The sequence below is a fragment of the Choloepus didactylus genome, chromosome 23 (assembly GCF_015220235.1).
Source record: "Choloepus didactylus isolate mChoDid1 chromosome 23, mChoDid1.pri, whole genome shotgun sequence".
NCBI lineage: Eukaryota > Metazoa > Chordata > Mammalia > Pilosa > Megalonychidae > Choloepus > Choloepus didactylus.
Genome location: NC_051329.1, coordinates 7903406 through 7921145, shown reverse-complemented (window position 1 = coordinate 7921145; position 17740 = coordinate 7903406). Strand labels below are relative to the sequence as shown.

The window sequence follows — 17740 nt, the reverse complement described above, 5'->3', positions numbered from 1 at the left end:
CAGGCCAGAGAGCATCCCCAGAAAGGGTACAGATGCAATCCCTGCCTTACAGGAGCTAATTGTCCAAGATCTGTGCAACCTCAGAAGGAAGCCAGCTCAGGCCTCCAGTCCCTGGGGGTGAACTGGGTGCCCCTAGGGACACTCACCTCTTATAGTAGGCGAGCTCCTCCTGCAACAAAAACACCTTGGACTTGAGCTCGTTCCTCTCATGTAGCACGTCCCGCAGCTCCTGCAGCGTGAACCGGGGGCGGTTCGGGTCCTTGAGATCCATGGCCATCTTCTCTGCCTCTGAGGCACACTCCTCCCCACTCGGCTCCGTCTGGAGGTGGGAGAGAGGCTGCTAATGAATTCCTGGCTGCCACCGCCGGCGCCCACTTTGCATCCTGCCAGAGCCCAAGTTTTCCACGTTCCCGGGGTGTTAGCAGCTTTCCGAGAGCACTATTTTAGGAACCTGCGGGCAGCCTCTGCTCACGTTCTGTACTGTTAGTGTCCCTGTGGACACAAACACCAGCGGCCACCTGTTCTTTGACTTCTCAATAGCCACACATACATCCTGGTGCCTTCCCACCTGACTCGGTTTTATTACAGAGAGGAGAAAAAGGTACCCAGAGAGGAGGAAAAGCTCACCTCCAGTGCCACCGCTCTCATAAATTGGCCTGCTTTCCCCTTGCCACGTTACGGATTTTTACCAGATTGGTACCAAAGCCTAAATCCAATTCTCTCATTATTTTTCATTTACCATTAAGTCATATACATTTTCCCACTTGTTACCAGCCTTCAAGATTAGAATTTTTCAATGCCCCAAGTTCTTCCAGAGTGGCTAAAGCATGAGTTGATTCACCATTCACTGCGGGTTATTTGTGCTTCAGATTTCTTCCCCCTCGATGAACACTTCTCAAGCAGACTGCATGTTCCTTCTTTTTATTTCCTGGGGAACAATTCTGAGCTGTGGGGCCACTACAATCAAGGCAGATGAGCGTTCTTAGGGCTCTGGTTACCCATGCCAAATTAGTGCTCCAGGTAGATGCGCCTAAGGTGCAGACATGCTGATGCAGGAGGAGGACACCCCACAGGCCACTGGCCTGGTCGCGTCCATGTTTCAGTGTCATGAAAACAGAGATGCAGGGTAGAGAGAGATGCAGGATGTCACACCCAGACCCCTGTGGTCTTGGGTGGGGCATTTGGGGGACAGTTGGGAAACTGAACCAGGGACTGGGCACCAGGTGACATGAAAATTCAGTGATTTGGGAAGATGAAAATCATTAACTGAAAAAAGAAAAGCAGGTTAAGAAATAACAAGTATAACATGTATGAACCTAGAAAAAACTGAGTGAAACAAGCCACAAAAGGACAACCCCACTTATATGCAATATCTAGAATAAGCAGACCCCTAGAGAAGTAAAGTAGATTAGAAGTCACCAGGGGCTGGGGAGGGTGGGAGGGAGAGCGGTTGTTTAATGGGTGCAGAGTTTCTGTTTGGGGTGATGAAAAAGTCTTGGTAATGGACAGTGGTGGTGGCAGTGCAACATTCTGAATGTGATTAATGCCACTGAACTGTTCACTTAAAAAGGATTAAAAATGGCATTTTATGGCCTATGTTACCACAATAAAATTTTAAAACTAAACATTATGCTTCTATTTTGGTAAAAGATGCGTGTGAGTATGCAGATATGTAGGAAGAACAGAGAATATATACCAGGATGCTCACGTGGCCATCTCTAGTTGGTGGAAATGTTTTTCTTATTTCTGCTTATTTGTATTTTCTAGCTTCTGCAATGCATTTGACTGCTTTTCTAACAATGAAAGTTGAAAATAAAATCAATTTATAGCCCTGTATTTTTCACGTACCATACATGTGGAAATGTACAATTCAGTGGCTTTTAGTATATTCAGACTTGTGCACCCATCACCATCAATTTTACAACTTTGTCATCACCCCAAATAGAAACCCTACACCCACTATGCAGTTACTCCCCATTTCCTCTCCCCCTGGCTGTTGGTAACCTCTCGTCTACTTTCTGTCTCCACGAATTTGCAAATTCTAGATATTTCGTATAAGTAGAATCATACACTATGTGGGCTTTTGTGGTCTGGCTCCTTTCACTCAGCATTATGTTTTTGTGCTTGGCCATGTTGTAGCACGTCTGCACTTCGTTCCTTGTTACAGCTGACTCGTACTCGGTTCTGTGGCTCTACTGCATTTTGTCTATCCATCCACCTATCAATAGACACTTGAACGTGTTTCCACTTTGGGGTATTATGAATAATGCTGCTGTGAACACTGGTGTGTGGGTATTCTGTGTGGCGCCATGTTTTCATTGCTCTTGTGTATGTTTTTCTTAAATGCAATTTTATTGAGATATATTCATACACCATACAATCCATGCAAAGTATATAATCAACGGTTCCCAGTATCATTACATTATATGTTGTTTTTAATGTAGAAAACAAACCGCTTTCCAGATGCCCCTATAGACACTTCCACCTTCTAGAATTTGCTCTTAATACAAAAGGGGACTCAGAAACCACAGTGCAATTTCTAGGCTCCGGGCATCTTTCCACTAGGTTCAGTAGAAGCCCCTGGCAGGGGTAATATGGTAGCAGATGTTCTTACTTGGGGTGTTTCTCCTCAACCTTTGGGAGGGCTGGAACACGGGCCTGCCCTGTACCATGGCTGAAAACAGGCACAATTCTTTAGGCGAGCTGCTCAAAGGATGGAGCATGGCCACATCACGCCCAAACTCGGGTATTCACGGGCGCTCCTCGCCAGCTCTGGGCCAGAAGCCACCCCTGGCTTTCAAGGTCTGCCCTGGTCAGGTCCTGTCTTAGTTTCCTGGGGGTAGCAAAGGACCACAAACGGGGCAGCCTGAAACCAGAGATTTATTCTCTCTCTACTCTGGAGACCAGGAACTTGAAATCGAGGTGCCAGGAGGACCCCTCTCCCTCCAGGGGACTGGGGGGAGGCTCCTTCCCAGCTGGAGAGGTAACTGGTCTCGTCCCTTTCCGCCATGGGACTGGGGCATCCCAGGAGGGATTTAAATAGGGGAGTGACGGCTTCGTGCTCACAAGGGCTGCAGTGCGGGAATGAAACACGAAGGGGGCGATCCCAGCCAGACAAGCCCGTGGCCTGAATTGGGCGAAGGAGAATAGTGAGTGGGTGTGCGAGGGCATGGGAGCAGGGGGAAGGGTCCAGAGTGGTGCCAGGCTTCTGGCTTGGACAGGGTGGGTGGCGGTGCTTTGGGGGAGCAGTCACGTGTTGGCTAGGGATGCGCTGAGTTTGTGTGGTTCTGCGAAGAGATCCTGAGCAGAGGCCCTGAATCTGGGGGAGAGCTCACCAGAGGGCATGGGACAAAAACCAAGGACAGCGCTGGGAACCCCGACTTCCATCCCCAGCCTGCAGCCAGCTCCCCCAGGAAGCCCCCCCTCCACCTCCTCTTCTTTCTCCACCTGCCCACAGCCCCAACCTCTCTCTAGGGAAGGACCAGTTGTATTTCCAACCTCTCAGGGATTGACACAATAAAAATGAATTAGTAAAATAAGAATTAAAAAAAAAAAAAAAAACCAGATATACAAAATATAAGCCCAAGTTTTTGCATCATTAGATTTAAGTCGTAAGGTTACTGGGTCACGCTGCCATAAAAGTTTCTAAACACGTCTTCTTAGTTTCTGTACTTGCCACCTCGAGCCTGCTAAGTGGCGTGGCCCAGGTCCACGGAAGTTGTTTTCTGTACCTACCATTTGCGACAGGCCCGTAGTGACTGATGCTGCTGGCTGCCTTCCCATGTTTTTGTTTTCTCCCTGTGCTGTCTGTTAACAACAGCAAGGCAAGGAAGGACGTGTATGCCCTCCTGTCGGCCCACCAGCCTCATGGATAAAGAGCACCACGGTTAATCTCTACTGAGCGCGCACAGTGTGCTAAGTCACGCAAACCTCTCAACCTGACGACGCAGCTGCTGTTTTTATCCTCATTTTACTGACAGGCAAAGAGACCCTCAGCGGCACTCAGTAAAGATCTGGGGACTGATGGATGGATGCAGGTGCTCCTGGCTCCCAGAATCATCTGAGTGTGCATCATGCTGTACGCTTTCCAAAGAGCTTCACGGACGGTGTCTCACTGGAACGTCACCTCAACTTCAGCAGGTAGGGAAGGGGTGCAGCGCCGTCATTCTGATGGATGAGTGGCAGAGGACTTCCCCGCTTCAAGAAACAGCCGGCTCGTCCTTCTGATGCTCGAGGAAGAAACCTCAGCATCAGCCTTGACTCCTTTTTTTTTTTCTCTTATGCTCCATATGCTGGTGATAAATCCTACTGGCTCCACCTCAAAGCACATCCAGAATCCAACTCTTCCTTCCTGCACCCCCTCGGCTATTGCCAGGTCTGAGCCCCCGTCCTCCCCACCCTGCTCTGCTGCCTCGGCCTCCACCCCACTCTCCCTCACCCACCCCCATCCCACCCTTGCAGCAGCCAGATCCCCTAATCACTGAGTCACCCCACTGTTAAAGAGCCTCCAGAGGGAACCCCTTCCACTCAGAGTAAAAGCAAAAGTCTTGATAAAGAGGGTGAAAAGAAAACCACAGAATGGAAAAAAAATTTGAAAATCATATATTTGATAAGATTCTAATACCACTATATATAAAGAAGTCTTACAACCCAACAACAAAAAGACAAATAACCCAATTTTAAATATGGGCAAAGGATTTAAATAGACATTTCTCCAAAGAAGAGAAACAAATGGCCAACAAGCACATGAAAAGATGCTCAACATTGTTAGTCATTAGGGAAATGCAAATCAAAACCCCAATGAGATACTACTGCACACCTAACAGAGAGGCTATTATTAAAAAACAAACACACAATAATGAAAATAACAAGTATTGGCAAGGATGTGGAGAAGTTGGAACCCTCATCCATTGCTGATGGGAATGTAAAATGGTGCAGCTGCTTCGGAAAACTGACAGTTCCTCAAACCGTTAAACCCAGAGTTACCATATGACCCAGCAATTCTACTTCAAGATCTGCATCCAAAAGAACTGAAAACATATGTCCACACAAAAACTCATACAAGGATGTTCATACAGAATTATTCACGATAGCCAAAATGGGAATCAACACAAATGTCCACCAACAGATGAATGGATAAATAAAATGTGGCAGAGCCTACAATGGAACATCACTCAGCCATAAAAAATGACATTGAGACATGCTACGACGTGGATGAATCTTGAAAACATGGTTCCATTCATGTGAAATGTCCAGAATAGGCAAATCCATAGAGACAGAAAGTAGATTAGTGGTTACCAGGGGGTGGGGGGTGGAGGAAGGAATGGGGAGTGGCTGCTAATGGGTATGGGGTGAAGAGAATGTACTGGAAATAGACTGTGATGATGGCTGCACAAGACTGTAAATATACTGAAAATGACTCAATTATATACTTTGAAAGGGGGGATTTTATGATATGGGAATTATGTCTCAATAAAAACAGAATCAGGAAAATAGTAAAAAAAAAAACAACCCAGTCCTTTCAACAGCCTACACACCCTCACATGATCAGGCTCGCCGTGACCTCCTTGTCCCCAGCTCCAGCTGCTCCGGCTCTCTCTCTCCACTCCCACTGCTCTTACCTCTTTGCTATTCTTTTTTGAACATGTCAGCCTTGCTCCCACCTCAGGGCCTTTGCACTGGCTCATTCCCAAACCTGGAACAATCCTCCTTAAAGTTCACACAGCGCAATCCCCCAAGGTCTTTGTTCAAATGCCACTTTCTCAGTGAGGCCCACCCTATTCAAAACTGCAAGTTCAAGCACATCCCAGCATTCCTTATGCCCTGCCTTATTTTTGATCCCAGCATTTATCACCATCTGACATTCTGGATAATTCATTTGTTTTTTATGTGTCTTCCCCATTAGAACATAAGCCACAGGCAAGCTGGAGTTCTGTCTCTTTATTTTACCACTGTGTTCCTGGCACATACAGGTGCTCAGTATTGGTGAATGAGTGGATGATGCTGAGAGAGGGAGGGTGACCTGCCCAAAGCCACACAGCTGGTAGGTTACGAGCCCATACTGGGACCTTGGATTTTAGGGCCCCTGCACCATGTCTAAGCTGGTGGGAGACGGTGGGTCATCTCCAGCACAGTGACTGGCTTAGAGCAGGGGCTTCCACACCTAAGTGTGCATAAGAATCACCTGGGAAGGACTTGGATAGACATTTCTCCCAAGAAGATACACAAATGGCCAAACAAGTGCACGAAGAGATGCACATCATTTGTTATTAGGGAAATGCAAATTAAAACCACAACGAGGTACCACTTCACATCCACTAAGATGGCTATAATAAAAAAACAGAAAGTAAGTGTTGGCAAGGCTGCGGAGAAACTGCAACCCTCACACACTGCTGGTGGGAATGTAACACGGTGCAGCCACCGTGGAGAACATCATGGCAGTTTCTCAGAAAGTTAAACAGTTACCATGTGACCCAGCAATCCTCCTTCACAGTATGTACCCAAAAGGTACGACGAAGTCAGGTACTCAAATTACGACATGTATGGCCATGTTCACAGCAGCAGCATCCACAATAGCCCAAAGCTGGAAACAGGCCAAATGTCCACCAGCGGAGGAATGAATAAACAGACTGTGCTCTATCCAGTCAATGGAATATTTTGCAGCTACTAAAAGGCATGAAGAACTGATACGTGTACAACATGGATGAACCTCAAAAACACGCCAAGGGAAGGAAGCTAGATATGAAAGCACAAAAGACCAGATACTCTACAATTCCATTTATATGAAATCCCAGAATAGGTAGGTCCACAGCGACAGAAGGCAGACTGGAGGTTGCCAGGGGCTGGTGGAGGCTGTAAACAGGGAGTGATTGCTAATGGGAAAGCGGTAGTTGCACAACATTGCCAATGTACTAAATGCCGCTGTATCGTTCACTTTTAAACAGTTACTTTTATTTTATGTGAATTTTACCTCAAAAAAAAATATTTTAAAACACCACCAAGAAAAGAACCACTTGGGATGATCGGTAAGTGAGTGGATGCCTGGATTCCAGCAGGAACCTGCTGATAATCAGGAGGGTGTCTGTCTGGTTCCCTGGGGGTGACCCGCCGACCCGACTGGAAAAATGCAGGTCACACAGAGGGATCCCGGCCTGCCAGGACCCCTGCCTGGACTGGACCCAAGTCCCGTCCTCCCAGCCTCTGCCAGACAGCCAGCCTTCCACAGATGAACCACACCGAAGGCGGCGGCCCCGACGCCTGGAGCCACCAATGCCCCATGACCGACTGGAAGGAGTGGACAAGAGCTCAGGACAGCAGGGACTCCGGAATATGGAAAAGGGGGACTGAAATAGAGACTACCCCCTCCCAAAAAGGTGGCACAGGGAGAAAGGGACTCCAGCCTAAGAGTGACCTAGGGCCAGGATGTCAGACTCCAGGAGGCAGAACCGAAATGCTGCCTTTCCTGGGAGAGTCTGGGACAGGATGTTCTGGGAAAGGACACTTGAAAGGAGACAGCAGCGCCAGGGGAGATTAGGTGACCTGCAGCTGCAAGGCTGGAGTCAGCATGCAGCAGGGCCCCTTGCCGCAGCCAGAACCGCAGCCAGAGCTGGAGCCCGACCCATGCACCTCTGAGTCTTCTCAGCAGCTCTGAGTGCGGGAAAGGAAACATATGAGGATTTAACTTCCCAAGAAGGTATTCTAGGTGTGATGGTTAGGTTCATGTGTCAATGTGGCCAGGTGATGGTGCCCAGGTGTCTGGTCAAGCAAGCACTGGCCTATCAGATACTGCAAGGACATTTGTCGCTGGTTAATAAACCAGAAGGCTGGTTTATACATCATCAGTCAATTGACTGCAGCTGTGACTGACTGCATCAATGAAGGGTGTGTCTTCCACAGTGAGATAATTTAATCAGCTGGATTTAATCCAATCAGTCGAAGACTTTTAAGGAAGAGAGAGAGAGAGGATCTTCCCTTCTTCTTTGGCTAGCCAGCATCGCCTGAGGAGTTCATCGAATACCTTCATTGGAGTTGCCAGTTTGCTGCTTGCCTTATGGAATTTGGACTTGTGCATCCTGCCCCTCGGAATGTGGACTCGTGCATCCCCACAATTGCATGAGACACTTTTATAAAATCTTATATTACAGATATCTCTTGTTGGTTCTGTTTCCCTAGAGGACCCTAACTAATGCACTAGGCATCTGCTGATCGTGGGCTGTGTCCTGGGGGTCCACTTCCAGTGTCCGATTCTCCTCTGCTGAGCACCAGGATCTGCCCACCCTGACACCCCTACACCGGATCAGTGTCCTCTGCCGGAGGCCACATACAACAAGGGCCTGGTATACAGCAGGCGCTAGATAATGCAGCGCCCTTCTCTTCCCCTGCCCATGTGAACCACAGAGCATCCTAGGGCATTTAATAGTTATCCAACATTTATTGGGCACCAACTTTGTGCCCGACACTGAGCTCAGTACTGGCAAGAGAAGAGGTGAATCAGACAAGCAGGGCTGGAGGGAAGGTGAACACAAACGGAGACTTCCAATGAACTATAACAAGAGATGCAGGGACATCCGACTCTAACAGGGGGAGAGGAGGGAACAGGTGGTTCCCCCAAATTAAACACAACTACCATATGACTTGGCAATTCCACTCCTAGGTGTAATACTCAAAAGAACTGAAAACAGGGGCTCGAAGAGATACTTGTACACCAATGTTCATAGCAGCATTATTCACACTAGCCAAAAGGTGGAAGCTACCCAGGTGTCCAGAACAGATGAATGGATAGACAGAATGTGGTCTACACAGACAAGGAATATTATACAGCTCTAAAAAGGAATGGTGTTCTGATACATGCTACAACATGGATGAGCCTTGAAAGCATTATCCTGAGTGAAATAAGCCAGACACAAAAGTACAAATATTGTATGCTCTCACTTATATGAAATATCCAGAATGAGCAAATTCATCGAGGCAGAGGGTAGATTAGAGGTTACGAGGGCCTGGGGGGGAGGGGCATGCCTAACTGGGGAGTTAATGCTTAACGGGACAGAGTTTCTGTTCTGGCTGATAAAAAAGTTTTGAGAATAGATAATGGTGATAGCACAATATTATAAATGTACTTAATGTTGCTGAATTGTACACTTAAAAATGATTAAAGTGGCAATTTTATGTTATGTATTTAACTACGATAAAATTTTAAAAACAAATAAACAAAAACCTCTACCTGGGGAGGATCAGTGACGACAGTGCAGTGGACAGCCCAGGACTGGCCTGTGCAGACAGAGACAGACAGCAAAGGCTCTTTCCAGTGTGGCAGCTGGGCCCGACCAACAGCGGGCCTTCTAGGGTTCCTCCATGAGGGAATAGAGGTGGCTCAGGTTATCTTGGCTATGCCGGGGCCTTCCCCGGTGCTCCCTGGTCCCTGGAGGCACTTCGGGCCCAGCTTGGAAAGATGCCGTGAGGCCCCGGCTGCTCTCCAGGGAGACCTGGGAGGCCAGCTGACAAGCCACAGGGACTGTCCAGAGGGAGGCAGAGCCTTCTCGCAGGGCCCTCCACCTGCAGCCTGGCCTCCTGGAATGTTCCGTGCTGCCTTGGGGCATCAAGGCTGCTTCCTGGGCCCCTCAGCCTTTGAACATACTTCTGAGAAGCCCCTGGCCCAGCAAAGGGGAATGACCTTTGTGTTTTGGTCACCCGTGGCATCTCCAGGCGTGGCCTGCCTGCATGCAGCCTGCAAAACCTGCTTTACACGCCAGCCTCCGCATGTCTGTTTGCTTTCCCTGTGCAGAGTCCTTAGTTTTACAAAAGCCTACCTAGACATCCCAACGCACGAGGCAGAGAAGTCAAGGCGCTGACTGTTAAATTTACAGTTTTCTTACTGATTGTATCTAGAGTTCTTTAGACATGGAACTGAGCTCATTTTCTTAAGGATTTATATATTTAATTATTAAAGGCAGGAAAATCTTCAGTTAAAATATAAGGAAATGGATGAACCTTGAAAATCTTATGCTAAATGAAAGAAGCCAGTCACGAAGGACCACACATTGTATGATTCCATTTATACGAAATGTCCACAAAAGGCAAATCTGTAGAGACAAAAAGTAGATTAGCAGTTGCCTAAGGCTTGGGGGCAGGGTGGGGGAGATATGGGGGGGTGACTGCTAATGGATGGGGGGGTTTGGGTGTGTGTGTGACTGCCAATGGCTGGGGGTTTTTTTATGGGGTGACAGAAATGTTCTGGTGATGGTTGCTCAACATAGTGAATATCCTAAAAACCACTGAACTGAATTGGGTGCTACAGGGATTAGATGTAAAACTGTTATAAAAACACATAAGGAGCAAGGAGCCCTGTCTCCTGAGATAACAATGATGCAGCTCAAAAAGCACCACGTGATGAGGGGAAGGTCAGATTTGCAGAGGCACCTGTGAGAACAGCTTCCCTCCCCAGCCCTGGTTCCTTCCATAGCTCCCATGTCCCCCAACCAATCCTGCCCCAGGACCAGCCCCCTGCCCCAGATATACTCCACACAGTCTCCAGTCTCGCTCCGCTGCTCCCCTTGCCTGGGACGGCCTGCCCCACATTCTACCCAGGGAAATCCTACCCATCCCACAAGATCTGTCTCAGTGTCCTGAAGGCCCCCCACCCTTCCCAGATCCCAAGTCCCTCATCCTAGACGCTAAATACTGAATCCACCGAATCGTGTCACGTTCCTTCCCCTACTCCAACAGATGGGAGATGGACCAGCCCAAAGTCAGGCAGCAGCTGGAAGAGACGGCTCTGCAGTCTGCAGCCTGCCCTGCTTGAGCTAAGGGCAGCCCGGGCTCTGCACAGCACTGGGGGACAGAGTTAAACCCAACAAGGAGGTCCCGATTTAGGGAACAGATGCTGCAAAGCAGCTCAGCAGGTTTGCCATCATTGCACTGGTTCCCCTCCCCCATTTCTTCCCCGCCTCCTTGGCTGCGAGAGAGGGAAGCTGAAACCCACAGGCAGTCCTGCCAAGGAGCTGTGAAATGTCCCTGTCTTCGTTGCTAAAGCGACCTGGAGCCGGGCTGGGAGTCTCGTGGCTGGGTCATGTCCTCGGGACCCAGGTTTGCACCGGCCCCTCCAGGCCAGGAGGAGACAGGCCTGAGCTCTCCTGGGGTCCGGGGGGCCAGGAGGGCTCTGGGGTGGGGGTAGGGATCGTACTGCCCCGCAGCTTGGCCTAGTGACTGCCTTTGGCATCTGCCCCTCCCTCCACCCCACTGCCATGGATTCAGCCCAGCCCTCAGCGTTTCTTGCCTGGTTCACTCCTGTCCTGTTCCAACTGTGCTCCATGATGACTGAACACAAAATCAGCGCTGTCTGGCTCCCCCACACTGTAACCGTGTTACGGATCCACATCACCCACTGCTTAGGGTTTCATGTGTGGTGTTCTCGGCCCTGACTCTCTAGCCCTGTAGGGGCAGCTGCTGTTTCTACCTGCCCCACATCCCTTCCAGCATGTCTTCTGGCTAACTCACTGCAATTTTCCTTTGGAGAAGCACCCCTTTCCCGCTCTCAGCCCATGCAGCTGGTGCGGCTGGCGTGAGCACCACAGGTGAGCATGTGACTTAGGAATGGGCAATATGCACATTCTATACCTCTGGGCACAATGACTGATTCCATGATGGGCCAATGAGAATTCCCTGAGACTTCTGCTGGGACTCTTGAGAAAGAGGCAGTCTCTTTCTGCTGGAGCTGCCAAACTGAACAAGTATCAAGGTCTCCACTATGGTGACAGCCTACTTGAGAAAGACACCCAAACAGAGGAAACACAGCTGAGGGAAGGTCAGAAACACATTCCTCAGAGCATCAGCTGGGCACCTGGAACCAGCAATACCTGAAGCCACCCTAACCTGAGGCTTTTAGTTACACAAGCCAATAAATTCTTTTTCCCCTCTTATGTCACTTTAACTTAGGTTTCTGTCATTTTTAACCAAAAGCAGAGCCTGAACTCTCCCTTTCAAATTTTTTCTTCCTTACCTCTCTCCCAGAAAGGATCCTGTCCTTCAGGGAAACTAGAAGTGGCAGGTCCAAATTCCCAGGTCGCCTTCCCTAGGTGACTAGCCAACCTTATTTACAGTCAATAAATGTTTGTTGAATGAAAGAACAAGCCCTGGGCTTTTCTCTGGCACCTCATTATACTTTTCTGACACTGACAGTGTCAAAACTAACTCATTTAATTCCCATAATAACTCTTTGGGGCTAGGTTCAGTTTTTATTCCCCTTTAAGAGACAAGAAACCTGAGGCACAGAAAGGTGAAACAGCATATCCGAGATTGCAGAGTAAGTAGCAGAGCCTGGATTTGAACCCAGGCAATCTGGCTCCAGACGCCATGCAGATAACTGCACACCACAGCTCCTCTCTTGTCGTGGGGTCCCACAGCCCCTCCTTTACACAAATCACCCTTTTTCAAAATCGAGAGAATTCACAAGCCGTAAATCCACCCTTTTAAATAAAACTTACATTCACAGAGATGTGCGGCCATCACCACCATCTACCTGCAGAACATTTTCATCACCCCAAAACCAACCCCCACAGCCACTAGTCACTCCCCATTCCCCCACCCCCCAGTCCTTGGCAACCACTGGTTTCCTTTCTGACTCTAGATTTGCCTGTTCTGGGCATTTCATGTCAATGGAATCCTACAACATGTGGCCTTTTCTGTCTGGCTTCTTTCACTTAGGATAATGTTTTCAAGGTTCATCCATGTCGTACCTGAATCATACTCCACTGTACAGAGAGACCACATTTTGTTTATATGTTCATCAGTTGATGGACATTTCAGTTGCTTCCACTTTTTTGGCAATTGTGAATAATGCTCTGTTCATTTGTGAACAGATTTTTGCATGGACATGTGTTTTCATTTGTCTTGGGGATAGACCTAGGAGTGCAATTGCCGAGCATACAGTATTGTGTGATTACTGGACTACTATCTGTCTCCCATACTAAACTGTGACTTCCACGTGGATAGGGACCGGATCTATACCACATAGATGTTCACCATTTTATCCACAGTGCCTGCCACCTGGTCAGCAATTATTTGAGTGAATGAATGAATGAATGAATGAGCAGCGGATGTACAGTGACCACCACTGTGCTATTTGAACTCCCTGGGCTAGGATGATGGGGGTCCTGGAGTCCAGGCCCAGCTCTGCCTCTGCCCAGATGTGTGCCCTCAGACCAGTCACTCATTTTCCCTGAGCCTCTCATTTCCTCGTGTCTAACGGGGAAAACAAGACGACCCTGGCTGCTTTGAGCCAGCTCACAGACGACCCTCCCGGGTCACCCCAGCAATCAGCTTCCCACTCACCTCGGGCTCCTCCTCCCCGTTCTGGCTGAGCCCTCCCTGCAGCCTCTCTCGCAGCTTCCCAAGCTCTGCCCGCAGGCTGCCCATCTCCTGCTCCTTGGTCTGCAGGTCTGCCTCCAGCTCCACCTTCTGTTCGATCAGGGCCTTCCCCTGGGCCTCCACCACCGTGACTCGATGCCGAAGGTCATGATTGATCTTCATCAGCCGGGTCTGCTGCTGCTGCAACTGCAGAAAGAGGGGATGTCTCTGAGAGGGGCTGACACATACAGTAGCTCAGGTTGTGCGCTGCACAAAGACAAACCATCTATGGGGGTGTCATTCATACTCTAGACATCTTTATCTGTTTGTAATCTGTTCATGTTCTTATAACTATGTTGTTGCCAAAGATGGGCAATTTGTATATTTCTTATGATAATTTTATGACAGATGGAAGAAAAATGTCTTATCAGAATTAGTATACTATGGAAGTAAGATGAGAATGCACATGCCTTTTTCTAATTTAATTCCATGGGTTCCTGGAGCAGTGTGCACCCTGCTGGCCTATTCGGGAGTGGCTTGAGGCGGGGGGCTGGAGGCAGCCTTAGGGGTCAGAGGAGAGACTAACAGGGTCCCGGGACCTCCCAAGGGCAGGATCCAGTCCTGCTGGCACCCACTGGCCGGGAGGGCACACACGGCCGGGGGCTTGTCACTCACAGCCTCAACGTCCTCGTTTTTCAGGCCGAGCTCCCTGTCCTTGGCGCGGATCTCATCCCGCTGCTTGTCCACCACCTCCTTCAGCTTCTTCATCACCTGCCGCTCCCGTTCGGACATGCCTGGTGTGGGGCAGGTGAGACCAGCAGGTGAGTGCAACGTCTGCTGCTCATCTCAGCAGTCAGCGGCTTCCCCCTGGGAATGGAGCCTCCGGACTCGCACACTCGCCACTCACTCCTCGTCGCCCCTGCAGCAGCCTGCTCTCCGGCCCACGATCCCCCAAACTCATCCCCACTTCTAGGCATTTTACCTTGCCGTCCCCTCTGCCTGGAATTCCTTCCGATCTTCCTTTGGGGGCTCCCCTCCTTCATCAAGCCTCAGCTCAAATGTCCCCTCCTCACAGAGGGGGGCCTTCCCTCCCTCCACCACCGAGGGTAATGTCCCTGCTCTCTGTTCCTCCCTGTGCAGCGCCTCCACGGCACTTTCCACAACCAGAAGGTGTCTTGTACGTTTGTTTATCTGGTGAAAGACGACGGTGCAGAGTGACTGAGAGGGTGGCTCGGGGGCTCAGTCCTGGATCCCTTGTTTAATAGCCATGGACTCTGGGCTGTCTGCTTCATGCGTCAATTTCCACATCTATAAAATGGGGGTGATAATAGTACCTCCCCCTTAGCCTACCTCCCACAGACTGTCAGTGCCCGGAGGGCAAGGCTTTGTCTGACCCACTCACGTTACCTTCACTGGGCCTGGAACACAGTAGGTGCTCAGTAAGTGATTTTGTGACGGATTTTGGTGATGGAGCACCGACCAGGGATGCCTTCCGGGCGTCCACAGGGGGTCATTTGCTGAGATGGGGGAGGACGCTGCAGGCTGAGAAACGACCCCCCCAAAAGATACCCGTGTCCTAAATCCCGGAACCCAAAAATGTTAACTTATGTGGCAAAAAAACTGGGGGTCTTAGCAGGTGTAATTAGGGGAAAGATCCTGAGATGGCAGGCTGGGACACACAGAGAAGGCGATGTGCAGACGGAGCCGAGGGATTTGAAGGTGCTGGCCTTCAAGACGGGAGTGATACGGCCACAAGCTGAGGAACACCACAGCCCCCCAAAGCAGTGGGAGCAAGACGGGGTCCTTCCCTCAAGCCCCTGGAAGAGAGTGGCTCTGCCAACACCCTTGATTTTGACCGAGTGAAGGTGATTTTGGACTGGCTTCCAGAACGGTGGGGGAATTACTTCCAGTTGTTTCAAGCCACCAAGTTGTTTCGACCTGTTGCAGCAGCCTCAGGAAATGGCTACAGGGACGATGGAGGAGGGGCAGGCCTGTGGCTGGGAGGAAAGGGTCAGTCTGGGGCTGCCGGGCTTGACGCTGCCCTGGAGCCATCGAGTAGGCAATAGGATGCGTGAGCCCGGAGAAGATTCTGGGCTGGAGGGAGACTGATGGACTTGGAAGGCTGGAGTGGATGAGCCAACCTGGAAGAGTGAAACAGGGGAGGGGAGAGGCCGGGGCTGGATCCCAACTCATCGACGCTGCACAGAGCAGAAGGGTCTGGCTAAGATGACCAGGAAGGACCAGTCAGGGAGGAAAGACTTCCAGGAGGGGCGAATATGCCTGTGTAAACAAGGAAGCCAAGTGCAGGGGAAGAATCTGAGTGCCTACGGAAGGGTGAGAAAGGCTGGCAGGGGCCCTGAGTGACTGGGAGGCCCCAGAGAATAATGGAGAAAGTGGAGCTTGAACACCAGTTTCCACGGTGGCTCACGGCTTGTGATGTTTGCAACAACGCTATCCTCTCTGGACCTCTGCAAAGGGGGTATGCTAATGCCGTCCCCATATTCCCCCTTTCTGACAACGGTGTACATGTAAAGTAAGTACAGGAGGAAATTACACAGGGCCATGAAAACAGATCTTTTCCTAGCAGTGGGTGTACAGGACATCAAGTCAGTCCCTGAGACCACTCAGCCTCCTGCTTGCACTTGCTGTGGCTCCCTATTTAAGCTGTGAGGCTGCGAACTGCACACAAGCCCTAAGGTCCTTCAGAGATGCCAGCCCAGGGAGAAAGTATTGGAGAGAAGGGGTGAGAAGCCCCACCAGAATGACTAAATAAAAAGTACAGACAAGGCCAAGAGCTGACGAGAAGCAGAGCAACTGGAATGCTTGTACATTGCACGTGGGAATGCTAACTTTGGAAAATTGTTTGGCATTACCTACCAAAGCCAATCTGCATGCTGTGGTGCTTAAGTTCATGTGTCAGCTTGGCCAGGTTATGATGTCCAGTTGTTTGGCCAAGCAAGCCCTGGCCTGATTGTTACTGTGAGGGAATTTTGTGGATTTACATCCTTAGTCAGGTGATTGCATCTATGGATGTTGACATGTACAGTCAACAAAGGAGATGGCCTTCAGCAATGAGAGATTTCTTACCCAATCAGCTGAAGGCCTTAAACAGAGAACTTATGATTTGGGCAATCAGAATTGCTATCTCTACTTCCATCTGCCAGCTTTTCCTGGGGAATTCATCGAAACCTTTATCGGAGCTCCCAACTTGCAGCCTGCCCTATGGAATTTGAACTTGCTCAGCCTCCCAGCTGGGCGACCCAACTCCTACATAAATCTCATATTCACATGTATGTGCATTATATCCTGTTGGTTCTTTTTCTCTGGAGATCCCTGATTAGTGCACATACACCACGATCAGCAATTGCATCCTGGGCATATCCCCAACAGGTATGAGTGCAAACGCCCACCAGCAGGAGGATGCTTAAAAAAACCACAACACAATCGAATACTATGTGGCTGGGACATACTGGAAAGTGAAAAGGGTGAAAGGCAATCTGCATAGTACAAAACATGCACAAAAATGTTCATAGCAGCTTTTTTCAAAATAGCCCCAAGTCAGAAACAACCAAAATGCCCAGCAATGGTAGAGTAGATAAATGAACTGTGGTGTTAACAACGGAATGAAAAATAACAAACTGCTCTTTTAAATGATCACAAGGAGAATTCTCTCAGATGCTATGCAGAGTGAAAAAGCCAGACTCAAAAAGTACATCCTAGACAACCCAGAGATTGGGAGAAAGTATTTGCAAATCAAGTATTTGATAAGGGGTGAGAATTCAGAATTATAAAGAACTTTTACAACTCAACAATAAAAAGACAACCCAATTAAAATATGGACAAATTATTTGAATAGACATTTCTCCAAAGAAGATATATAAATGGCCAATAAGTACATGAAAAGATGCTCAACATCATTAGTCATCAGGGAAACGCAAATCGAAACCACAATGAGATACCACTTTACATCCACTAGTACAGCTGTAATCAAGACAGAAAATAGCAAGTGTTGGTGAGGATGTGGAGAAGTTAGAGCCCTCATACATGCCTGGTGGGAATGCAAAATGGCAATGCCACTGTGAAAAACAATTTGGTAGATCCTCAAAAAGTTAAATAGCGGTACCATACAATCTACACTTCTACTCCTCCGTGTAAACCCAAGGGAAATGAAAACATATGTTCATATAAAAACATGTACACAAATGTTCCATAGCAGCAGTATTCATAGTGCCCAAAAAAGCAGAAACAACCCAAATGCCCACAGAGGCATGAATGGATCAGCAAAATGAGGTATATACATTCAATGGAATATTTTTTGTTAATAAAAAGTAATGAATTTCTGATATCTGCTCTAACATACATGAACCGTGAAAACGTGATGCTAAGTGAAAGAAGCCAG

At 48.9% G+C, this 17740-nt stretch overlaps 1 protein-coding gene across 5 annotated transcripts in view; it reads right to left on the bottom strand.

Moving 5' to 3' along the window:
- The window catches only part of RILPL1 (Rab interacting lysosomal protein like 1), a 44906-nt gene that overhangs the window by 10284 nt on the left and 16882 nt on the right, over positions 1-17740 (bottom strand). For all 5 annotated transcript variants that reach the window (XM_037816774.1, XM_037816775.1, XM_037816777.1 and 2 more), the window contains exons 3-5: positions 14017-14135; positions 13327-13548; positions 147-319 (exon numbers count right to left, since the gene is read on the bottom strand). In XM_037816774.1, coding sequence (XP_037672702.1) covers positions 147-319; positions 13327-13548; positions 14017-14135 — 514 coding nt within the window. The remainder of the gene's footprint in view (positions 1-146; positions 320-13326; positions 13549-14016; positions 14136-17740) is intronic.